The sequence below is a fragment of the Carcharodon carcharias genome, chromosome 9, assembly GCF_017639515.1.
Source record: "Carcharodon carcharias isolate sCarCar2 chromosome 9, sCarCar2.pri, whole genome shotgun sequence".
In the NCBI taxonomy this organism is placed as follows: Eukaryota; Metazoa; Chordata; class Chondrichthyes; order Lamniformes; family Lamnidae; genus Carcharodon; species Carcharodon carcharias.
Window position 1 is genome coordinate 38,169,103 of NC_054475.1, and position 26,984 is coordinate 38,196,086.

Sequence of the window (26,984 nt, forward strand, 5' to 3'; positions counted from 1 at the left end):
CAGTAAAGAAAATCAGCCGGAATTTGAAAATTTGGTGACCCAGCAAAATGTCCATTGACTTTCGGTGGGAATTTCTGGTCCTGCCACAGGTGGAACCAAAAAATCCCAGTCATCAAATCGAAAAAAATACACACAAACGCATACACAATAGAACTTGCCCAATTTGTCGTCCATTAAATTAAATGGAATTAACAATTGGCAGGCTCTGTTATTGGAGTGAATATCCACAGATTGTTAAGACAAACATCAACTCCAATGTCTCAAATTTTAAGAGCATGTCTCCACTGAATTGAGAGGGAGGTAGGAAGAGAAGAAAACAGGGGAAAAAAAAGTAGTGGTACAATGGGAGCCAGGAGAGGGGAGGTGATTAACATTACCTGGGGTGATTCATTTCTAAATTGTCTATGCTCAACTTTTCACTGACTGGTGGATACAGGAGATTAATTATTAATGTAAATTTCTCACTTATATGAGCAGAATTTTGCAATATTTTTAATGAAACTTTTTTAAAAAACAATCGAGCCACTAAATCTGATGAGACAAACAGAATAAGTTTGAATTAGATTGGCATTTGATTGAGTGCTTCCAAAATACCAACTCATGACCATTTTAAATATCCACCTAAACAGGCAATGACTTCTGTTTAACACCTTGCTATGGAACTTTGAAAATGTTCTACAGTAGACTTTGAGCCGAGATGATTTGTTCAAACTGGCTGTAGAGCCAGAATCAATAGCCTTCTGCTGACAATCCAGCTTTGAAAACATTAAAATGTCTAAGTATTACCTTTTGTAATGTCTGGTATCCCATTGATAGCTAAAGGCATTTTACTCAACATACTTGCTTTTCTTTCACCTCTTGCTGTTTATTCTTAATCATAGCATACCAAATTTAGACTTGTGCACTTAGTTTCATATCCAAAATGCAAAAAAATGAGGCAACACTTAGAAACCTCAGAAAGCAAATTGGTTTTTGTCTTGTGTCACTTTCAAACATCAGCAAGGATCACACACCTTCAGAACATTGTGAGACAAAGCAGAAGGATGGACATTTTTATAAGATACTGTAAGGTAGAACAAGTTTATACGAACATTGAACTTGCACTCAAAGAATGGAATAGCAGAATAAAGTTTCAGCTTTGGTTGCAATTGGTGATTCCGGCGCAAATTGCACCAAAAATTGAGCCCCTTTTGAAAAGAGTTTTTTTTTCCCTTTAGTTCTACTCAACGCATTTGCACATCAACAAATGCAAAATCTACTATTTCCAGTGCAATAGAGCAGCATTTTAAAATGTAATTTTTTTTTAAAAAAAGTTTTGCTTTAAAAATGATTCTTGATATTTTGAATAGAGGCAACTTGGTATAGTTTGATGAATACTGCTGAAATTGGGTATCTCACAATGAAAGAAGCATTTTAAATCACAGTGTCAATCCAGCACCTGTGAGTGATTCAATTTTAAATGGTTGAAAATGACTTTAAAAAAAAATGCGGATCTACTTTTTAGTTGGATTAGAGCACAGCAGTCAGTTCCTTAGTAATTTTTTGAAAAGAATCATTTAAAACCGTTGAAAAAAGTGTCTATTATTGTTCTTAATTGAGCCCAAAAGAATCAATTAATTTTTGGAGTCTCCTCAAAGGTCTACAAAGAAGAATAATTAATGGAAACTCCCAAAAGTAATGAATTCACCCTGGGATGAGACCAATTTTGTGGGCTGGGCCTCCTTCTGGTGCAATGTTTTTAAATAGCGCAAAAGATGGCGAAATTCGAGCTACGCTGAACACAATTTGTGCTGGTAAACACCATACACCATCATCAGAGGAATTCACAGAATCAGCGAATCACAGAATCACAGTGCAGAAGAAGCCCTTCGGCCCATCAAGTCTGCACTAAAGGTGAGAAACACCTGACCTACCTACCTAATCCCATTTACCAACACTTGGCCTATTGCCTTGAATGTTATGATGTGCCAAGTGCTCATCCAGGTACTTTTTAAAGGATGTGAGGCAACCCGCCTCCACCACCCTCCCAGGCAGTGCATTCCAGACCGTCACTACCCTCTGGGTAAAAAAGCTTATCCTCACACCCCCCTAAACATCCTGCCCCTCCCCTTGAACTTATGCCCCCTTGTGACTGACCATTCAACTAAGGGGAACAGCTGCTCCCCTTCCACCCTGTCCATGCCCCTCATAATCTTGTACACCTCGATCAGGTCACCCCTCAGTCTTCTCTGCTCCAACGAAAACAACCCAAGCCTATCCAACCTTTCTTCATAACTTAAATGTTTCATCCCAGGCAACATCCTAGTGAATCTCCTGTGCACCCCGTCCAGTACAGTCACATCCTTCCTATAATGCGGCGACCAGAACTGCACAGAGTACTCCAGCTGTGGCCTCACCAAGGTTCTATACAACTCCAACATGACCTCCCTACTTTTGTAATCTATTGTAATTGCCCTGAAAAGTACAATGTAATTAAGTGGAAACTCCAGGTCAAAATGTTTAGTGTTTGGTTAGATGGCCCCCCTCTGATTATTTTTCAACCTTGACCTGTCATTGCTGTTCCCCAAATCCAACAATTTACATTACTTTCGAAAGGTTTCTATTTTATTTCACAGGAAGCATACCTACATGCAACAAGTGCAACATCTGATAAAGTACCACAAAAGATTTTAGAAATACATGGTGCTAGTTTCAGTTTAAGAGAAAAAAAATATGAATGAAAGACGCAAGTTCAAAGCTCCTGCATAATCATCTCACTAGTTTTCTTTAGCCACGTGCTCTATGGAGCAACCTGAAGCAGGCCAGGCTGATGCTCCAATGAGTTACATGCGCTGATTTTATGGTGGCTACATTGTAAGCTGTTCTACTTTCATTATTCAATTCCTTATCACAAAGTGAAAAAATACTAAGCTGTATATTAATAAAAGCTGCTGTTAGATTCAACTTCCACTATATTGCAAGAAACTTGTCAATTATTGAATACTTGATATTTGCTAAGGGGTAGTGATAATCTAAGCATGGCCTACATCTCAGCTTTCTTCAGTGCAGGTTGTTTGTTAATGATGTGTATACAATGTAGGGCTGAGGTATTAACATCATGCCAAGTAATCACAACAAGTGGGCTTCAATTCATCAGCTTCACAAGCTAATGAAGAAGATGAAAATGATAGTTAGCATTCAGCCACTGCACCCTTCACCTGCTTTTAAGAGCACCCTCAATTTACGACAAATTCATTGTTTAAATTCATAATCGATACACAAGCCAACCCGTGACAAATTTGGAAATATGTTTTGAATGTGTTGAATTAGGGCATAGATTAGGCATGGAGAGAATGATGGGCCATGAGACTGGCATAAGGTGGGATGGTTGGCACGGGTGGGGTATGGGGGTATGTAGGAAAGAGGGGGTTTGATGGATGAGAGCTGGAGGGTTGTTTTTTGCGTTATTGTTTTTTCGCATTGCTTCGACGAAGTGCCAGTGCACCGAGGCAGACCTTGCGCCTAGGCCACCTCTGCACCCAGCAACCTTCACCCTGTTTCCGAGGCTTGCACCATGACTCCCATAAAACACCAATCCCTCCCCACAACTGAATGAAAATCCAAAGCTCAGGGGCACTTTTTCCCGGGTTGGGTTTGCAAGCTGGGAATTGTTCCATATCCATGCTCCCAATGGGGGAGTGAAAATTCAAGCATAATATCCATGACTGACACCAGACCATTATTTTATGACATAGCAAGGAAAACATGACCTCAATAGGATAGTATGAGTTCAAATTTCTCGAGGGATTCAGCTGGATTCTGCCATTTTATGTGGACGGGCAATTAAGGCCAGCCCAGCGTGACATGCAACCGGAAGCACTCAGCACTAGCTGTGTGGGCAGGGGTAGAAAGCAGAGTTGGGGCCTGTGCTCTTTCACACATGCAGGGAGAAATCTCCCTGAGGCAGCGCCGTGGCAGCAAAAAAATGGTTAAATTTTTTTAAATTATTCAGACAGGTGATAGTGTCACATGAGCTGGGACATGTTCATGAATTCTAACAAATTAATTAAACCATTTAGGAAACCTCATCCTGCCCGTGAATGAGGTTTCATGAGAAATGTGAAGGCCACCTGGGCTCTTTGCCTGCCCACCAGCCTTAAGGTTGGATGGGCAGCTTTCTCAATAGGGTTAATTGTATAATTATGGCCTTAATAGGCCTTTGATAGTTCAGTGGGTGCACAGCCGACTCCAGTACTTGCCTGCCAAACGGAAGGTCGGAATGACACATGGTGACATTGGGGTGCATATCCAACATCACCGTGCGTCATTTTACCTGTCAGCGAGCGGGCACCGCCCCCACATGCTAAGCAGAAGATTCTGGCCCAAGAGACCGGTGGAACTCATTAGAACACACCAAGAACCTGGCTGCAATAAAACTCTGCTATTTCTCAGATTTTTCAACCTACTTTGCAAGTGCTGGAATCTTCACCCAACCCTTATAAGATTGGGGGTGGAAGTGGTTGCAAGGAACTTCCTATGCCAGGAATTACCACTTCCTCAGTGCATTCAGAATCCAGTCAGAGGCCTGGATCCTGCAATCTCCATTTGATATCTTTAACCTCAAAAGAAGGCTATGGAGGAGAGAATTTATAGAAATGTTAAGATATTAGATGACACAGAACTGATGTCGAGAAGAACTTGTACAAAATAAATGACAAACTAGATTTTCAGGAAAAAGGAGAGGCAAAAGCATTAAACATTCAGAAGTCTAATAGGTCATGTGATGGAGAACTCAAAGGTTTTCTTTATGGGTGGATGAATTAAGTTATGCTGCTTGGATTTCCTTATCTGTTTCTATCATGCAATCTTGTGAAAATATACAAATAGAAAAGCATACATTTTAAAATTGCAGGTTATTTGGTGATGGGATTTTTTTTAGCTAGTCTTAGCAAGCATTCTGTGTTGGTGTTAGTAGTTAAATGCCTGTTTACAGTTGGCCCACTGTTTTTCTTTCTCCCTCTTTTTGATTCTTATTCAGAACACAGGAATATAATGAGTCATTCATTTTATTTTTCAGATGCTTAATTTGTAGTATTTTTCAGTCTTTCAGTTCCTGTCTACTGTACCACCTTGTACACAAATCTTGATAATCAACCACTTGATGACTGCATTGTGATTGCTGACAGTGATGCATTCTGGGAAACACTTTTGCAATGGATAGCACCAGCACTGTTTAGCACAAGCAAGAAGCTATTTTGAGATGAAAACTACAGCAGTCAAACTATTACTTTCAGGTTGTCCTAGCTAGATTTGGAGAAGCTGCTAATTTGCTGGAAAAGTGAAATGGCTGTGCCACAGAGGTACCAGACTTCCTGTGTGAACCAGACTGTGTGGGCGTCCAGTAGGCAGATTGGGCAGCAACATGGAAGATAGTATTGATAACTGAACATTACCTGAGAAGCAAAGAGGGAGAAGCAGCAAGGCGAAGAAAGCATCTCTTCAAACGTGTTCATAACACTCTATATTTTGTGTTCACTAAATTTGGAATACAAAAAAAAAATACTGACACTCATTGAGAAAAACTGTCAGATATCAGTTTGCTTTTGTTCTGTGGAAATCTGCAGATGTTAATATTTTACAGACTTATCGGGTAGAGTGATTTTATTCAATGGAAATGTGTTTTGGTGCTTTAACAATTTATCAGAATAGACGTAACTGCTACTTACACAGTGAGAAAGAAAGCAATTATTAATGGATACATTGTCACAATGGAAACTTGAAATTCGATGTTCTCGAGAGAAACTATTTAAAAGCTCATAGTTTATATTGCCTGCCAGAAACCGTTCCAATATCAACGTATACTATATGGTGGTGAGCAAGATGCCCACTTTATAATTAAAGAACCATTCTGTAATAGTTTTTAGTTCTCTCATTGGATCCATTTTATTGTAATTTAGTGTTGTTCCTTTCACAAAATATTTAGGGTAAGCTTAATGTAGAATTATGGTGGAATGTAGTTAATTTTAGTTCTACAATTACATGAAGTTGATATATTCCACAAACAATATGTAGTAAGTAGTTTACCGAAAGTTTTTGTGAGTTTTCAACATTATATTTTCAATTTGCTGTCAAGTGTTGCCAACAGTTTTCAATGATGATGCCAGTGATAAGCTTTTGGAATGTGATGATGAATTTTCTTTTCTTGATAACCAGTGATACAACCTATGGTATCAAGATATTCAGGACATGAGCTAAAGACATGAATACCAGTGGATGAACAAGTTCCAACAGATGAGTATCTACACAACCTAATTAAAATAGGGTCAAAGAAATTAACTTATAAATCTCAGTTGTGCTTGCTTCTTTTGGTACAATTCACTCAATTTTGGTGCAGTTGGCACGAAGGATCACATCATTTTAATTGCAAATTATTTTTGGCATAAATAAAGTTTCTGCAATTTTTTACACTAGTTTTAAAAACATTTTGCAAGAATCAGGCACTGCCATCAAAATGGCCACACGTCCTCTCCCCAGAATGAACTAATCACTATTGGAAATTGGGGCTAACTGTGGTACAATTGTGGGGCATAGTAGTACATCAGTGACAGCTCCATTAATAGGAGTGTCTGTTATAAAAGTGAAGGGCATCTAACTTAACTCAATTAGAAAAAACAATTTTCATATCAGATACGATCAGATAATAAATATAGAGAGGCAAGATTCAATTTTTGGAGGAGCAATCACAGATTCCACTCAAATTGTAACCCAAAAATTGCCTTGGTTTTGAAAAGTGTATTTTTTCCTCGAGTCACCACTCAAACTGATTTGCATATTACCAAATAAAAAATCTGCCAAGAACCAACGCAATTAGGCAACATACTGAAAGGTTTATTTTCATTTTAAATTGCTTTGATAAAATATTTCATGGGCAGAATTTTCCCATTGGCGTGCGGGGGTGGGACCTGCACGCTGATGCAAAAATGATGCGCGGTGACATGAGGCGAGCATCCCAACATCACCACGTGCCATCGCGACATTTCATTGGGCGGGCACATGATTATCTCCGATGTGCGCCCATCATTAATTAACGGGCCACTTAAGGCCCTTGAGGCACCAATTGACTGTGATTTTGCAGCACCCGTACGATCTTCAGGTCATCGCACAGATGCAAAGGGCAGGCAGGTAGGATACATTTGTATAAACCTCATCCACAGGCGGGATAAGACCATAAGATGTAGGAGCAGAAATTAGGCCATTCGGCCCATCGAGTCTGCTCCACCATTCAATCATGGCTGATAAGTTTCTCAACCCCATTCTCCCGCCTTCTCCCCATAACCTTTGATCCCCTTACCAATCAAGAACCTATGTATCTCGGTCTTAAATACACTCAATGACCTGGCCTCCACAGCCTTCTGTGGCAATGATTTCCATAGATTCACCACTCTCTGGTTAAAGAAGTTTCTCCTCATCTCTGTTCTAAAAGGTCTTCCCTTTACTCTGAGGCTGTACCCTTGGGTCCTAGTCTCTCCTACTAATGGAAACATCTTCCCCACGTTCACTCTATCCAGGCCTTTCAGTATTCTGTAAGTTTTAATCAGATGCCCCCCTCATCCTTCTAAACTCCATCGAGTATAGACCCAGAGTCCTCAAACATTCCTCATATGTTAAGCCTTTAATTCCTGGGCTCATTCTCGTGAACCTCCTCTGGACCCTCTCCAGGGCTAGCACATCCTTCTGGAGATACTGGGCCCAAAATTGCTCACAATATTCTAAATCTGGTCTGTCCAGAGCCTTATAAAGCCTCAGGAGCACATCCTTGCTTCTATATTCCAGTCCTCTCGAAATAAATGGCAATATTGCATTTGCCTTCCTAACAACCTGCAAGTTAACCTTAAGAAAATCCTGGACTAGGACTCCCAAGTCCCTTTGCACTCCAGATTTCTGAATTCTCTCCCCATTTAGAAAATAGTCTATGCCTCTATTCTTCCTACCAAAGTGCATGACCTCACACTTACCCACATTGTATTCCATCTTCCACTTGTTTGCCCATTCTCCTAACCTGTCCAAATCCTTCTGCAGCCTCCCTGCTTCCTCAATACTACCTGTCCCTCCACCTATCTTTGTATCATCTGCAAACTTAGCCAGGATGCCCTCAGTTCCTTCATCTAGATCATTAATGTATAAAGTGAAAAGTTGTGGTCCCAACACTGACCCCGGCGGAACTCCACTAGTCACCATCTACCATCCTAGAAGGACCCCCTTATCCCCACTCTCTGCCTCCTGCCAGAGAGCCAATCTTCTATCCATGCTAGTACCTTGCCTCTAACACTACAGGCTCTTATCTTACTGAGCAACCTTCTGTGCAGCACCTTGTCAAAGGCCTTCTGGAAGTCCAAGCTGATAACATCCATTGGCTCTCCTTTGTCTAACCTACTCGTTACCTCCTCAAAGAATTCTAACAGATTTGTCAGGCATGACCTCCCCTTGATAAAACCATGCTGACTTTGCCCGATTTTACCATGCACTTCCAAGTATTCTGAAATCTCATTCTTAATAATGGATTCTAAAATCTTACCAACGACCGAGGTCAGGCTAATCAGCCTGTAACTTCCCGTCTTTTGCCTCACTCCCTTCTTAAACAGGGGGGTTACATTAGCGATTTTCCAGTCCTCTGGACCTTCCCTAACTCTAGTGATTCCTGAAAGATCACCACTAACGTCTCCACTATCTCTTCAGCTATCTCCTTCAGAACTCTGGGGTGTAATCCATCTGGTCCAGGTGATTTATCCACCTTCAGACCTTTCAGTTTTCCTAGCATCTTCTCCTTGGTAATGGACACCATACTCATCTCTACCCCCTGACTCTCTTGAACTTTGGGGATGGCACTCGTGTCTTCCACTGTGAAGACTAACGCAAAGTATCTGTTCAGTTCCTCTGCCATTTCTTTGTTCCCCACTACTACTTCTCCAGCGTCATTTTCCAGCGGCCCAATGTCCACTTTTGCCTCTCTCTTACCCTTCATATATCTAAAAAAAACTCTTGCAATTTTCTTTTATATTACTGGCTAGTTTACCCTCATATTTAATCTTCTCCCTCCTTATTTCGTTTTTAGTTGTCCTCTGTTGGTCTTTGTAGGCTTCCCAATCCCCTGGTTTCCCACTGCTCTTCGCCGCATTGTATGCTTTCTCTTTAGCTTTTATGCTGCCCCTGACTTCCCTTGTCAGCCATGGTTGCCTCATCCTCCCTTTAGTATGCTTCTTCTTCCTAGGGATGAATTTTTGCTGTGTCTCCCAAGTTACTCCCAGAAACTCCTGGCATTGCTGTTCCACTGTCTTTCCTGCTAGGCTCATCTCCCAATCAATTCTGGCTAGCTCCTCCCTCATGCCTCTGTAGTTGCCTTTATTCAACTGAAATACCGTTACATCTGATTCCAGCTTTTTCCTCTCAAATTGCAGGGTAAATTCTATTATATTATGGTCACTTCCTCCTAAGGGTTTCTTCACCTTAAGCTCCCTTATCAAATCTGCCTCATTACACATCACTAAATCTAGAATTGCCTGTTCCTTAGTGGGCTCCACCACAAGCTGCTCCAAAAAGCCATCTCGTAGACATTCCAAAAATTCCTTTTCTTGGGATCCGCTACCAACCTGATTTTCCCAGTCTATCTGCATATTGAAATCCCCCATGATCATTGTAACCTTGCCTTTTTAACACACCTTTTCTATCCCCTGGTGTATCTTGTGCCGCACATCCTGACTACTGTTCGGAGGCCTGTACATAACTCCCATTATGGTTTTTTTTTACCTTTGCAGTTCCTCAACTCTACCCACACAGATTCTACATCATCTGACCGTACTTCATTTCTTGCTATCGATTTAATTTCATTTCTTACTAACAAAGCAACCCCACCCCCTCTGCCAACCTGCCTATCGTTTCGATAGGATGTATATCCTTGGATATTTAGCTCCCAGTCCTGATCCCCTTGCAGCCATGTCTCCGTAATGCTCCGTAATGGGATAAGAGGGCTCTGTGGGGTCGCGAGTGTGCTCTGTCAAATATTTAATTTGCAAAGTTACTGATACTTGCCGGTGTGATCTGCAATACTTCAAAATGCAAACCAACTGCTTGGACTGGACTCAATCTTCAGGTCAGTACTCTGCAGTGAGGAATCTTTTTTGGGCCTGCAGATTTCAGGAAGCCTTCCTTTAGCCTGGGAATGGGAGCTGAACTCTCCACAGGAGGCACCTCCTCTGAGGAGGAAGGGAAGGCTAGAACAGGAAGAAGGTCGGGAGTGCACATTCAGCCTCCAGGGGAGCCACCTTTTGGAGGAGAGGCACAGGCACAAGGGGCGCAGGCCAAGAGGTAGTTGGAGACGGAAGGAGCCACAGATCACTAAACTACTGCCAGGGTATACAGACGACGAAGCAGCTACCTCAATATGTATGAGGTGCAGTGCCAAAGGAGGCACCATCTATAGTCAACTATATCTGTCAAATGATTGGGCCTGAGACCGCCACTAGCTGTGTGGGTAGACACCCCATGCTGGTGCCTCTAAAGGTAAAGGTCACAGCTGCCCTCAACTTCTATGCCTCTAGTTCCTTCCAGGGATCAGTGGGTAATCTTTGCGGTGTCTCCCAATCAGCTGTCCACATTTATGCCAAGCAGATTACAGACGCTCTGTTCAGGCATGCATTGACCTTCAAGACTACTGTTGGGACCAGGCAAGCCAGACACAGCGAACCAGAGGCTTTGTGGCCATTGCTGGCTTCCACCATGTCCAGGATGCAATAGACTGTACACATGTGGCCATCAGGGCATCAGCAAGTGAGCCCAGTGCCTTCGTCAACAGGAAGGGCTTCCACTCCATGAACGTGCAGATAGTGTGTGATCACAAGATGCAGATTCTACAAGTCTGTGCAGGGTATGCAGGCAGCTCCCACGACACTCCAGTGCTCCAGCCCGGCTTGATGGATGGCTGCTGGGTGACAAGGGCAATCCCCTCAGTAGGCGGTTCATGATGCCTCTCCACCATCCAAGAACAGAAGCTGAGCAGCGGTACAATTGGAGCCATGGCACTACAGGGGCTGTGGTGGAGAGAGCCATCGATCGTCTCAAAATGCACTTCCAATGCGTATACCGTTCAGGGGTCGCACTCCAGTACCCCCCAGATTGTGTGTCGATAGTGGTTGCATGCTGTGCTCTCCACAACCTTGTGCTGGAAAGGGGGACATTGTGGGCAAAGAAGATGTAGACGCAGTGGCTGCGCCCGCACACGATGAGTCAAACAGTGAAGCCGAGGATGAGCATGCACAGGGAAATGCTGAGGGGGTGGACGCTGACCCGGGTATACTCCAGGGAGGCAGGGACACCCAGGTGACTTTAATCCAATGAGCCTTCAGTTAGCAAAACACATATGGACCTCCAGGACAAGCCTGGGCTGTAGGCTCCAAACTCGATACCTGACTGCAAAATCTGCCTGGATAGGAACAGTAACTTAGGGCCTTGTCAATAAAACTGAATGTCCTATAAATCACTCATAACATTATTGGTAACCATCCACCTGCAGAAGAAAAGAGGTACCCTCAGTCACGGTGACATGTCTGAATTTAATAGTATAACAAAAGGAACTTAAGAGAACTAAATGACATATTTGCTCAACATCACACCAATTCCTAAAGACCTCATCTCAGGCCAACACAAAAGCACCAGTGATAAACCCGTGGTGTGCCTAAGGTGCCTTATGTTTACATTTTCGGGTGCTCCGTCTTGGTTCTGCCCCTTTACTGTATCTGGCATCTGAGACAGCCTGCTGACTCTGCTGTCCTGTCGGCCTCGATGACCTTACCGGCTGTCCTCTGGCCCGAGGAGCCTGTGCTGGCCCAGCCTGGGAGGGAGCTTCCAGTTCCACAGCTGGCATCTCCTCAGTTGTCGCAGCCTCACCGGATGCAATGATCACTGGCAGAGGTGCAGACAAGCTACTGCCCTCATCCGGAGCGCCCTGAGGAGCCCACAGAGATGACAGGCAGCTGCGCTGACGTGAGGTCGCTTCGGACCTCCCTGCTCACCGTGGATGGATGGGCACCTAGCTGGGAAGCTTGATGCCCAGACCATCTCCCGCACTGGCACCGACCAACTGAGGTCAATGCTGATGTGAGGGCTTGCTGGTCCGAGCGCATCCCCAGGAAGCCCTGATTGGTCTTCTAGAGGATCCTTTCCACAAGAGTCGCCACCATCTCCACGGAGGACGCATGGCGCTCGGCCATGAGGCTCATTGCATTGGCGAGTGTCCACATAGACTCCTCTACCATGGAGACCAAGCCTCATGTATCTCTACCAGATACTCATGCACACCCAGTCACATTTCCTGCATTTGCTGCGTCGTGGACGACTCCAGAGGCACATCATCAGGCACCAACTGAGCATGTGCCTGGTCCCCTGAAGTCCTCCAACTGTGAAGTGCCCTCGCCGCTGTGCCCCGGAACACTAGCCAATGTTCTAATTAACACTGAGGTGTTAGTATCTGCGCTGGTGCCTGCCTGGCAGAGATTGTGTGACGCTGCTGAATCTCAAATTTCAGGGCCCTCAGGTGTGAGAGGGAGCTCCTGCTGCTCCTCCTCTCAGCCCTACTCCAATGATGCTGAAAGGAAGAAGAAGGACATTTGATTAGTTAACCTGGAGCAATGTCAATGTGCATCCTTGTCCCCCAGATCATTATGTGCTCATCCTTCCATAAGCAAAGGTCAAACCATGTTGCAAACTTCAATCACTGAACATTCAGCACTGCCATGGCTGTTGGGAGAACAGTGGTGACCTCAGTGCTGGGCATACATACCTGGCCGTGGCACCCCAGCCTCATCAGTGGACCTGGGCGCATGACGCCTCTCCAAATCTAGGGCCTCCTGCTTGAACCAGGTAAGCATCGCCACCTGGGCCAGCCCGCTGCCAGTCCTCACACGCTCTGCAGCATTATGTACATTCTTCTCCTGAAAAGGAGAGAAGAGCATTGATTAATGCAAATTATACCTGGACTCTCTTCAATGATGGTCCACCGCAACCAGAGTGGGGCATATCAGGGGTACAGAGCCTCCTCACCCCACTGCTGCCAAACACTCACACAAAGAAGCCAGGCCTGTTCCCCTACCCCTTCCTCCCCTTGGCCAAATGCTGCCTACGTCACATGTGGCACCACACAGTCTAACCTTCCATAGCGAGGAGGCATAAGCACGTGGAGCACAGAGAACAGTAAATCAATTGATGCCACGCCACCTTGAAGCTCCCCTCCCAGCATGTCATCACCCTGACTTTGACATGTCCTGGAGTTAAGCAGTTGGTGGGGAAGGTGTGGCTCATGGCATACGCACAACCCAGTTGTTGGAGAACATTTAGGATACAATTTTAATTTCTAGGCCTCATTAAAAAGCCTTGATCCACTTCACTCCTGGTGGCTAATGACTTACAGAAAATCAGGCAGCCTTCAGTCATCCTTCTGCATAGGCGGATATGAGAACATGGTTCCAGGATGATTTTGATGGACAGAATGTGTGAGGGGAGGAATTCGAGGGAAGAGGAGCCTGAGATCTTTCTTCTGGGAACTAGAAGGGCATTTCTGCTTCTCCTCATATAAGTAAGAAACTTGCCTGTTCAGTCTATTTCATCCTCTCATGAGATTTTGACCGTCTTCAAACAGATGGAATAGATGCTGTGTGATGTGATGTACATCTACCTTTAAGGGATGTATCTGAAACTGCTGCCCATCACTACCCACCGCGAGACATAATGTGGTTGATAATTGCATGACTCTGCAGACAGAATAAAGCAGCAGTCCTATAGGTCAGAAGTATAGATCCCAGTTAACACTGTCCATATATAGTCTTACTTTCAAATAAAGAACCCAGATTATTTATTGTTTTACCAATCCTTTTTGCATGATTGGTAAGTTTGTGATAAACAGAAAAACACAACAGGTGTGATGATCACCTTTACTTTAAAACTGCAGCCTAGGCCCTATGATTTTATCAGACCCTGTTCTCTATATTAAAAGAAACACCCCCAAGGCTTTGGGAAGGTGGTTTAGGTGTACAGAATCTGCTGTAAAAATAAATGTTGGTGGGATTTGAGTTCTTTTCCAGTAACGGTTCATCACCCATCTAGTTTCTGCAAGCAAGTAGGATTTAGATTGCTCCGTCTACTTATATATGCCAACTGGATTTTTCTTCTCCCACCCAAAGAAGGGCAGGCCAGCATCTGTCTATCAGCTTGATCCCAAAACAGTTTCATGGATGTGTGTCAGGCAGGACAAGCACCAGGTCAAATCCCAGCCCATAAGCAAAAGCCTGCCATAACTCCTGAGGAAAATGGGGCAGCAGGGTCAGTGGTGGAAGGCAAGAAATAGGGTGGTTTGTCGGGCTCTACCTCACCACTCTGTAGTGAGCAGGAAAGAGTCAGTCATCCCAGCAGGGCAGGGAGTGGGGGGAGGAAAATCACAGGAAAAAGTGGTAAGCCTCACTGCCCTATTTTGCCACCGTTTACATCACTACCCTGTCTGAATTCGGGCACAAAAAAAGTAAAATTCCAGGCTAAGTTAATTTTTATGGAAGCATTTCTCCAGAATCAGGCCTCATGGCTGCAGTGAGAATCATATCAAGTGGCACATTGGTGTGATTTTTAAAATTTTTTGAAAGCTCAAGATAGAGCATGCATTTAATTATTTCTCAAGCCTTTTGTATCAAATTTATCAAGTGCAATATTTTTTCTTATACTGTTAACCATCTCAAATGGAAACAGGGGCTTCACACAGACTCACAGGGGAGAATCTTCGGCTCAGCGAGTAGGGGAGGGACCTGCTCGCCGAGGCGTAAAATAATGTGGGGTGATGGTAGAGCGTGCGTCCCGACCTCACCGCGCGTCATTTAGATTTTCAGTTCAGCGGGCACACACCCGAGTCGGCTGCGTGTCCGCCGAGCTGTCAAAGGTCATTTAACTAACAATTCAAATAATTAATGGAGCTGCCCGCTCAAGCTTAAGGTTGGCGGGCAGGCAAGAGCCCAGGTGGCTTTCGCAATTTTCATGGAACCACATCCACCGGCGGGATGGGGTTTCACGAATGATTTTAAATTTTCTCAAAAACTTTTATTGAAATTAACGCACGCGTCCTGGCTCATGTAACAGTTTCACATGAGGGAACATATCATTAAAAAATTTTTCGACACTTTATTCAACTGTTAAAACTTAAAACTAATCTCCCTGAGGCACCTTTGGTGCCCCAGTGAGATTTCTGCGCTCTTTCGCGTGCATGTTAGAAAGAGTGCACTCCCGACTCAGGGAATTCCCCTCCCACCTGCACAGGGGTGCTTCCGGGTGCACATCATGCTGGGCGGGCCTTAATTAGCCCACCCACGTATATTGGTGGCGCGGACCCGATTGGGGGCGCCAATTGTGTCTGTGCCTGCCCACGCACACCCCTGCACAACGTCCCCAACGAGGGGAAAATTCTACCCACAGTTTCCTCAGCTAAAGCTTTGAAGTTTTTGCAACTTTTGTAGAACAACTTAACAACATACAGTTACCTCCAATTAAGCACAGCATATAGAATGTCAAGTGGCGGCATAAAAAAAAGGGACTGGAATACATACGTTTAAAAAAAAGTCAAACCATATGAGGCTGTAATAACCTGTCACTCCTCCAATAAACATCCAGAGTAATGCTACTATAAGTTAAGCAGCCTACAAGGAAGCAACATGTTCTAACCACATCCCCTGATTGTGGTTGTGATGGACCCATTTTAACATGGTGTCTTACTGTACATCAATAGAGGAGGCAAACTTCCCTTGTGGCTGTTCCCCTCCCTTTGTGTTCTGAAAATGGGGATTACACTGTCACAGAAAACTCTTCTAAAATGAATGCTGCTCCAAGTTGCCAGTAGATGTTCAGTCTGCATGGAAATATGATGGCAGGGGAACAGGTCACAGGTGTTAATGTGTACAGTTTGCCAAATAAAGATGCACAACCCTGTTGTCAATGAGATATTAGGCAAATCTATTCTGAAGATTGAATTCAGTCCTTTGACATGGGGATGGGCTACAGGACAGAAGCAGCAATTTCTAGCTGTTAACACCTCACCTCCCAAACTTTAAAGATATAAAACAAACAGACATACAGGTATACATTTACTGCAACACACAGTGGTTCTAACATATACGAAGCCCCATAGCACAAAGCTGCAGCTTTTACTGCTGTTTGAGTTCCAGCAAACTGGAACCTGCATCACCACTATGCAACATTTCAGCTTGAATATTAAAAAAAGCCCTTCCACCCATTGGAACTTGCTGGATGTCAGGATGCAGTGGCATAGTGGTATTTTCAGTGAACTAGTATTCCAGAGACCCAGGGTCATATTCTAGAGACTCAGGTTTGAATCCCACCACAGCAGATGGTGAAATTTGAATCCAATAAAAATCTGGAATTAAAAGTCTGATGAAACCATTGCCAATTGTTATAAAAATCCATCTGGTTCACTAATGCCTTTTAGGGAAGGAAATCTGCCATCTTTTTATGTGATTCCAGACCCACAGCGATGTGGTTGACTTAAATGCCCTCCGAACAAGGGCAATTAGGAATGGGTTGGTCTAGTTGGCTCCTCTTGGATCCTTGGTCGCTAGTTTAGTTGGGCTAATGGATTTGGGTTGCATGCTTGTTTCAGGATAACTGAGTTGGTGCCATAGTCATAGCAGATCAGCAGACAGTTCTCATGCAGAACACTATTTATTTACAAAGGAAATCAGCAGCTACACTTTTGTACTTACAACCAAAACCCTGTCTCTATATTACAGACTCTCACACTTTAGATTACCAACTACTGACTACAGACTACTAAGGTAGCCCGTGCTACTCTGTCATTGGATAATAAGATTATGTGATCTTCTATTATAATTTTCTTCTTAAAAGTATATTACACATCAGATTACCACATTCCACCCCCTTTACTCAGAAATATATTTTACAGTTACAGTTTTTCTCAAAATATCAAATTATTTACACAGATAAGTCATTTAGAAATTCAGTCTTTCTGGGAGTTTCCTTCTGTGTGTAAAATAGCTCCAGATGTTTTATCAGAAACCTACTTTTCTGGTGTTGTCCGAACATCAGGTTCTTCGGTGGGCACCTGCAAATCTGTTTCCTCAACTCTTGCAGGTACAGCTGATCCTTCAGACACATCTGTACTCAGTTGAATTCTTTCAACAGGAGACATTGGCGCAGTCGTGAACACTGGGGGAATCACTTCCTGATACTTTGTTTCTCTCCTTACATGATCTATATTTCTCCATATGATTCGGTCTTCTACTTTCACGTGGTAAATGGTCCAGTGACTTCACTTATTTCACCTGATAACCACTTTTATTCACATATACCGTCTATCCTATAGTAAATTTTCTGTCATGACAACGCCAATCATGTACGATTTTCTGACTTCCGTGTCTCCTTTCCAGCTTCCCCCTATAAATTTGGTGTTACTAAGCTCAATCTCATTCTGAGATGGCGATTCATCCAGAATTCCGCAGGTGTGACATCTGTTGTCGTGTGAGAGGTGATTCTATAATGGAGAAGAAAATATGCTAACTTGGTCGCTATGGAGTCTCCAGTTAATTCCTTCATACCATTTTTGAATGTTTGAACTCACTTGGCCAGTCCATTCGAAGAAGGGTGTTACAATGAAGCTTTTACATGAGTAATACTGTTGAGGCTGATAAACCATTGAAACTCAGTGCTCGTAAATGCTATGCGGTTTTCTGATACGACACTTCTGGTAATCCGTTGATGGCAAAACTTTGTCGTAGCTTGTCAATTTTAGCAGAAGGTGACTTTAACTCATATATGTCCGTCTATTTTGAGTGAGCATCAACAATAAGGAGAAATATTGTTCCCATAAATGGTCCCACATAGTCAATCGCATCCATGGCCATCTTGGCCACACCCACAGGTAAACGGAGCTGCTGGAGGTAACTTTTGCACTTGCTGACACTGCACACAACTTTTCACTAAGCTCCCTTATTCTCCATCCATCCCAGGCCACCGTAGCTAGCTGCATGCTATGGTCTTCATTCAGGAAATACCTGGATGTGCACTATGTAATTCAGTTAACAAAGGCTTTTGTCTTTTTGGAGAAACAATCACTCTAGCTCCCCACAATAAGACACCACCTTGGCTGGTTATCTCATATCTTCTGTGAAAATATGGTTTCAACTCGTTAGATTCCTGTTCTTGTGACTAACCGTGAAGAATTTGTTCTCGTACTTTGGATAAGACTGAGTCAAGACTTGTCCAATTACCAATTGCACATGCCAGTGATGAATCTAAAAAGTTCAATAATAAAATGAGTTCTTGAAGATTTCTTTCAAAGACAAATGGCTAAGTGCATCAGCGTTTGCAATCTGATTTCCAGGACTGTGGATGAAAGTATACTCACACGCTGCCGGAATCAACGCCCACCTCTATTCTCACTGAGGCTAAGGGTGGTATAGCCTTGTCCTCACTGAACAATCCTAGCAAAGGGTCATGGTCTGAAACAATAGTAAAGTGACAACTGTGTACATACTGGTGAAATTTCTTGACACCAAAGATGATTGACAAGCTTTAATTTTCTATTTGTGAGTATCCCTTTTCCGCTGTGTTGAGCATTCTTGAAACATATCTAATAGGTCGTCCTGAGCCATCACCCATTCGATGGGAGAGCACTGCTCCCATTCCATAGAGATGCGTCACATGTTAGAACTAACTTTTCTTTGGTCAAAATGTACGAATAGAGTGGATGAATGCAACAGCTGTTTCACCTTTGTGAAGGCTTCTTTCTGTTGTGTTTCCTTGAGTAGGTAATACAAGGTTGCCAGTTCTGTCGACAAATTAGGCAAAAAGCTTCCAAGTAAGTGATCATTCCCAAGAATGATTTTAGCTCAGAGGTGTTCCTTGGTGCTGGTGCCTCTCTAATGGCTCTCACTTTTGCTTCAACTGGGTGGAGGCTCTGTGAATCTACTCCGTGACCTAAATAGATGACGTCTTTCGCTTGGAACATGCCCTTTTTTATTAAACACAATCCCACCTGTGAAAAACGCTTCAAAACTTCTTCCATGTTTGCCAACTAACCCTTTTCAGTCTGTCCTTTCACTAGAACGTCATCTAAATAAACTACAACATGAGGTAACCCCTGCAGTAAGTTTTCCATTGTTCTCTGGAATATGGCGCATGCAGAGGATACACCAAAAGGCAAATGGGTATATTTGTACAGCCCTTTGTGTGTATTAATTGTGATAAACCTCTGGGAGGCTGTCTCTAACTCCAATTGTTAATAAGCATGGCCCGTATCAAACTTCGTGTAGGCAGTTCCACCTGCCAATTTAGCATACATGTCTTCAAATTTTGGTAAAGGGTGTCTGTCCAACTTAGTCGCTTTGTTAACAGTCAATTTGTAATGTCCACAAATTCTAACACTTTGGTCAGGTTTAAGTAAGGGACTACTAGTGCTGCCTATTCTGAGAACTGCACAGGTCATATCATTACCTGTTTCTCTAATCTATCCAACTTGGCGTCTACCTTTTCCCGCATTGCATAAGGCACTGGCCTTGCCTTCATAAATCGGGGGGGGTAGAGTCTGGATCAACATGAATTTTTGCTTGTAGGCCTTAGATCTTCCTGAGTTTATCTTAGAAAACTGAGGTGTATTTTTGTAGTAGCTCAGGTAACTCAGTGGCTCTCAGTTGGAAGATCTCAGTCCAATCCAATTTAATTTCTTTCAGCCAGTTTCATCCAAGGAGACTTGGCCCCTCACCTGCTACTGCCATCTAGAGTAATTTCACTGATTGACTTCTGTACTGTACAGTAAACCTGCTTATGCCTTTGATTTTGATGTCTTCTGCAGTGTAATTTTTCAATTTGTCATCCATCTCATCCAAATTTAATTTACATTCCCCATGATTCAGGTATTTAAAAGTATGCTCACCTAGCAATGTAGCAGAAGCTCCTGTATCCACTTCCATACTGATAGGCCTATTACTCAACCTCAGTTACATAGATTGGTTCTGTTCTTTCTACCTTTAAACTATACAATGTATAAATATCGGAATCAGTTACTTCAGGCTCTTCTATGTTATGAATCGCTTGAGCTTTTTTTGATTGAAATTCTGCCTGATTCTATCCTTGCATTGTCTCATGAGGTGTGCGTTTCGATGACAGTAAAAGCATTTGATTTTTTTAAAACTTCGATTCATTACAAGGTTGTCTGCTTCCACTTCTGTTACCATTATTCCATGTTTTTGCTGCAAAATCATTTCTTTTTATTTGTCTGTTAGTGTGGCTGCTTCCAGCTTCTCATCAGAGCTGTACATTTTCACGCCCTTTTTAGCTGACGCTCCACACCCAACATGGAGGACGGTGCCATTTTGCACTCCCTATTTGGCTTTCGAGTCCTTCACTACACCTTCCAAGGCCAGTGCTATATCCAGTGTCTTCTGAAAATCCAAATTTGTTTCAGACTGTAATCTCTTCTAATCAAATCTTCATTTATACCACACACCAAATGATCTCTAAGCATTTCATTTATAGTTGTACCAAACTCGCAATATTCTGTTAACTGTTTTAGACTTGCCACATAACAAGCAACTGTCTTCCCTGGGGCTCTATTTCTTGAGTTAAATTTGAACATTTGCATCGTTACTGAGGGCTTGGGTTGGTAATGATTCTTCACAAGGTTTACTAAATCAACAAAACTTTTCAAATTTGGGGCACTGTGTGCCATTAAACTTCGGATTAATCTATAAGTCTTACTCCCACACACGGATTAGAGGATCGTACACCTCTTTTCCTCCCCCACACTGTCATTAGCTTGGAAAAAGAACGTGAGACGTTCAACATAATGAGACCAATCGTCCACCATTGTGTTGAAAGGATCAACTCTTCCAAGTTGCTGCATGCTTCAAGGGGACTGCTTCGATGATTAGGACAAAAATTCTACTTATAATTAGCGTGCGAGGTACGGCCCGATTTTGGTTCACTTGATTTCCTTCCTTGCTTTTCTTTGCTTTTTTTTGATCCTTGTCCTTTCTCGTCACTAGTTTAGTTGGAATAATGGATCTGGGTTGCTTGCTTGTCTCAGGATGACCAAGTTGGTACCATAGACTTAGCAAATCAGTAGACAGTTTTTATGGAGAACACATTCTATTTATTTACAGAGGAACTCAGCATTCACACCTGTGTACTTACAACTAAAACCCTGTCTCTGCATTACAGACTCTCACTCTGGACTATTAACTACTGACTACAGAGTACTAAGGTAGCCCGTGCTACTCTGTCATAGGATAATAAGATCATGTGATCTTCTATTATAACATTCTTCTTAAAGTTATATTACACATCAGATTACCACAATCCCCCATCATACTGCCAGGCATGTGTGATATTGCTGTTGGAGAACTTTGGTCTTCTGAATGTTGAGTGTAAATCCTATCTTCTCAAATGCCTCAGTAAATACATCAACGATTCTCTGAAATGCTGCAGATCCCAAATGGGCCTCATCAGCCATCTCACAGAAGACAATCATCTTCGCTAGTGAGGGATAGTCATAATGGTGTTTCCAGCATGGCTGGTAACTAATCCAGGACATGATTATGCCAGGTCACAGCCTCGCACTGAAATTTTGGGGATGGTCGTAAGGAAGCAGAGAATTAACCTGTGTCTTACAAGGTTATCAATGGAAGGATGACTAGGGAATTTGAATGCTACAATGTCCACTCCCCGGACTACCACTGAGTCCTAATATACAATTAGGTGTACTGGATAACCAAGGAGTAGATGTTGGGCTCATCTGGGGATCGGCCTGAGATCATGATCCAGCACGCCAAAGACTTGCATGTTTGAAAGTAGTGCCCTCTGCGCTTAAATTCTTATTTAGGCAGCATCTCCTGGGATCTGAACTTGGCTCTTGATTCTTTGGTCAGACTCTCCAGTTTTTTTGGCAAGAAAGTTGGAGTTTGCCTCAGATGCAAACTTATCCCATGAAGGCATTTCTTCTCCAAGCACTGTGAACTTTGGTGTGATCAACAACGTGGGTCATGTGGTGGGCCATCAACCCAGAGACTTAAGGCTACTGTTTTCAACTACTTCACTGTTTTAATACTTTGATGTGTTTTTTTTTGCTTTAGTAGATTGTTTCACCTGTAAATAAAATTGACCAAATAAATGTAGCCTGCATACAATGGTTAGGTGATGGGTTATTTTCTACTTTCAAAAACAATGGGAGATTAAGCTGGGCATCCCACACAATCTGCAGTAAGTGATTTTTCACAATTAGGGTTAAATAGCTGAACCCGGGTGCACTAACCCAGTGGCTCTTAATAAGTACTTTTTGAAGTGTACTCATTCTTGTAGGAAATGCGGCAGCCAATAGGTGCACAGCAAACTCCCACAAGCAGTGATATGATAATCAGCAGTTAATCTCTTCCTCATGATGTTGATTAAGGGATAAATATTGGTCAAGACACGAGGGATAACTTCATTTATTTTCTTTAAAATAGTGCCTTGGGACCTTTCACATCGACTTGAATAGGCAGATGGGGCTTTGCTTTAACATCCCATCTGAAAGTTGACACTTCTGACAGTGCAGCACTTCCTCAGTCCTACACTGGAGTGTCAGCCTTGATTTTTATGCTCAAACTCTGAGTGGAATTGAATCTGCAATCCTGTGGCATCGTAGGGGTTATTTGCACTGCTGCAGGGGAATCCATTCAGTAGGGTCTGACAACAAGACCCACACTAGAAATGTAACCAATCCCTCTTGGTTCTATTGCCATACAATTTATCTTCTGAATGACACACGTGGTCCAGCATAGCATGTATATGTTGCCCTGGATGTTTAGGTAAAGCTGGTTGCAAGGAACTTTTGGCCAATCTTGGGAACTAACCCACCATTCCCCCAACCCCCAACAGGAATGATTTGGCTAAAGTGAGATACAGGGTAATTTGATGAGGTGGATTCAAAATTGGCTTGGTTGTAGGAGACAAAGGGTGATGACAGAAGGCTGCATTAGTGACTGGAAGCCAGTGTCCAGTGGTGTACCACAGGGATCTGTGTTGGGTCCCCTATTATTCATCATTTATATAAACGACATAGATGACAATGGCAGGGGGGGCGGGGTGTGGTAGGACTAGTAAGTTTGCAGATGACAAAGATTGGCTGGGTGGTTAACAGTGAGGTTGAGTGTCTTGGGCTACAGGAAGATATAGACAGGATGGTCAAATGGGCAGATAAGTGGCAGATGGAATTTAACCCTGAAAAGTAGGAGGTGATACACTTTGGAAGGAGTAATTTGACAAGAAAGTATTCAATGAACGGCATGACACTAGGAAGTTCTGAGGAACAAAGGGACCTTGGTATATGTGTCCATAGATCTCTGAAGGCAGAGGGGCATGTAAGTGGGATGGTGAAAAAGGCATATTATCAATCAAGGCATAGACTACAAAAGTAGGGAGGTCATGTTGGAGTTGTATAGAACCTTGGTGAGGCCACAGCTGGAGTATTGTGTGCAGTTCTGTTCGCCACATTATAGGAAGGATGTGATTGCACTGCAGGGGTTGCAGAGGAGATTCACCAGGATGGTGCCTGGGATGAAACATTTAAGTTATGAAGAGAGGTTGGATAGACTTGGGTTGTTTTTGTTGGAGCAGAGAAGACTGAGAGGCGACCTAATCGAGGTGTACAACATTATGAGAGGCATGGACAGGGTGGATAGGGAGCAGCTGTTCCCCTTAGTTGAAGGGTCAGTCACGAGGGGACACAAGTTCAAGGTGAGGGGCAGGAGGTTTAGGGGAAATATGAGGAAAAGCTTTTTTACCCAGAGGGTGGTGACGGTCTGGAATGCGTTGCCTTAGAGGGTGGTGGAGGCGGGTTGCCTCACATCTTTTAAAAAGTACCTGGATGAGCACTTTGCATATCATAACATTCAAGGCCATGGGCCAAGTGTTGGTAAATGGGATTAGGTAGGTAGGTCAGGTGTTTCTCACGTGTTGTTGCAGACTCGATGGGTTGAAGGGCCCCTTCTGCACTGTGTGATTCTGTGATTCTGTGAAAATAGGATTGGGATGCTAGGTGGAAGATGGGTCCATGCTCTTCCTGTTGGATTTTAATGTGGCAGCAATTGAGGGTGGAAGCCTAGCTGAGATTGTTTCTGGCCCAGCTCCCAGGTCCTCCATCCAAAAGAGGAGCTATATTGCATGCTCTCTGAGCCCATCCAGTTATGATGATCATTCAGCTTTAAAACTAAAATAATAATCACAGAGATGGTGGGATAGGATTCATGTTATACAATCTAAGACTTGCTGTTTTTTTTTCCGTATGCTGTTCCTTTTTGTTCATAGTTGTATACTTCACCCTAAAACGTCGTATTATTTCTGTTAGGGTTATTGACCAACAGATAGAATGAGGCTCACATGTTATGACATTCTATTTGCCAACATGTTCTAGAGATCTTCACAACACTTAGTGACAAAGGAAATGTAAAACAAAGTAGGGCCAGTTTTGAAAATATAAAAGTATTACTAGCATAGTATATAAGTAATTGCAAAATGGGAGTTTAAGTGTCTTGGTTGAATAAAAATAGAGTAAAGAGCGAAATACTGCAATTGTGGAAATCAAAGAAAAACAAAGTGGTTGAACCATGGTTGGTAAGTCACTAATGGTGGAAGGAATTGACAAGTTTATAGTTTGAATATGGACGATTCTTTAGAACTGAAAGGCAGTGCTTTACTTCATCTAATAAACCAACCAAAGTGTGACCTGGTGGAAAGCAGAATTACATCCTTCATCTGGATTGTGCAATACAAAAACATAAACCTGTTATTGGGAAGATCAAAGCCATTGTCTTTGGTCCCAGCCACAGACTCTATTCCCTAGCCACCTACTCCATCCCTCTGTCTGAAAATGGTCTGAAGCTCAACCAAAATATTGTGATCTTACTGTCATATTTGACCCAGAGATGAGCTTCCAACTTTTCAAAAATATTTGTTCATGGGATGTAGGCACTGCTGGCGAGGCAAGCATTTATTGTCCATCCCTAATTACCCTTGAGAAGGTGGTGGAAAGCTGACTTCTTGAACCGCTGCAGTCCATGTGGTGTAGGTACACCCACAATGCCGTTAGGGAGGGAATTCCAGGATTTTGACCCAGCGACATTGAAGGGACTGGGCGGCATAGTTCCAAGTCAGGATGGTGTGTGACTTGGAGGGGAACTTGCAGCAGGTGGTGTTCCCAGGCATCTGCTGCCCTCGTCCTTCTTGGTGGCAGATGTTGTGGGTTTGGAAGGTGTTATCAAAGGAGCCTTGGTTAGTTGTTGCAGTGCATCTTGTAGATTGTACACACTGCTGAAACTTTGTATTTGTGGTAGAAGAAATTCATGTTTGTTGTGGTGGATGGGGTGCCAATCAAGCATGCGGCTTTGTCCTGGATAGTGTTGAGCTCCTTGAGTGTTGTTGGAGCTGCATTCATCTAGACAAGTGGAGAGCATTTTATCAAACTCCTGACTTGTGCCTTGTAGATTGACAGGCTTAGGAGAATTAGGAGGTGAGTTAATTTCCGTAGGTACTCTCCTCGGAATTCCCAGCCTCTGACCTGCTCTTGTAGACACAGTATTTATATGGCTAGCCCAGATCAGTTTCTGGTCGATGGATGTTGATACTGGGGGACTCAACAATGGTAATGGCATTGAATGTCAAGGTAAGATGGTTAGATTCTCTTTTGTTGAGATGGTCATTGCCTGGCACTTTGTGTGACATGAATGCTACTTGCCACTTGTCAGCCTGGATATTCATGCCATCACTAAGACCACCAATTTCCACCTCGCAGATGAAAGGCCATGAACCTGAAACGTTAATTCTTTTTCTCTCTCCACAAATACTGCTTGACCTGCTTTGTATTTCCAGTATTTTTTGTTTTTATTTCAAATATATGAAGCAGCCCAAAAGGTAGACAGATCTACAAGGCTAAGCAGAACTCCCTTGAAATTTTTCCTGCAGTGCCATCTTACCTTCAGTGAAGAATCAGCAGAAATCCTGTTTATGCTAATAAATAGTGAGTCTGCCAAAGGTATGGCAGCTGAGTGGGAGAAACACGCAAACAAATTCCTGGCGTGATCTTCAAGAAAACTTAATACTTTTCCTTTGTTTTTGACAATTTTTAGGAGAGGCTCAAATGTATCCCTCACATTGGATGTGAGTGCTTTGGGAAATATCGAACCCATCAAATCTACTCCTCAAGAAATAACTCTCCTGTACCTCAAAACCAGCAGTTGCCTGTTAAATAAGGAGCAACTAAAGGAAGCCACAAGTAACATACAAGCCCTGGAAGCTGAATTTTCGGTAATGTGTTTTCAAGTTATTAGTTACAAAGCAGATTGCATCTACCAACATTTCATTTTTTATACAATAATTGTTGTGGTAGTACTTATCTCTTAGGATTCCTTGCAGGGCAACTGAGACCTCAGCAATACACCTTATTAATAACACCTATTAGTTCTCATTACTGCATTGTATAGAGCATAATTTTGTTTCCATGGAAATGAAAACTTGAATGATAATTGGGACATATAAATTGGGTCACCAAGAAATAATTCAAGTTTTTAAAAAAGCATTACATTGTAACCTTCATGAATGATTTTATAATAAATAGAAGTAAGTGAGTGGGATACTTGACTTTTAACTGCTAATGGCCCAAAGTGACGACATTTATCTAGATTCATTACTGAACTTATTTGGTCCAACCACTGGCTTTGACAATTTTTATATCCATCAATGACTATTCCTATACATTACAAACACAGTCAGCTGCAACTATTTCACACAAAAAGACTTGTGTTTGTTTCTCAAGGCATTTTCAAACTTTTACTATAACTTAGAAGATCAGTGAAAATCCTAGAGAAACAACATGAAAGAATTTCAACAGGGATTCTATCTAAAATTCATAGTCAATT

At 42.8% G+C, this 26,984-nt stretch overlaps 1 protein-coding gene across 7 annotated transcripts in view; it reads left to right on the forward strand.

Moving 5' to 3' along the window:
- The window catches only part of LOC121282358 (receptor-type tyrosine-protein phosphatase R-like), a 170,707-nt gene that overhangs the window by 114,262 nt on the left and 29,461 nt on the right, over positions 1–26,984 (forward strand). For all 7 annotated transcript variants that reach the window (XM_041196065.1, XM_041196064.1, XM_041196067.1 and 4 more), the window contains exon 4: positions 26,196–26,373. In XM_041196065.1, coding sequence (XP_041051999.1) covers positions 26,196–26,373 — 178 coding nt within the window. The remainder of the gene's footprint in view (positions 1–26,195; positions 26,374–26,984) is intronic.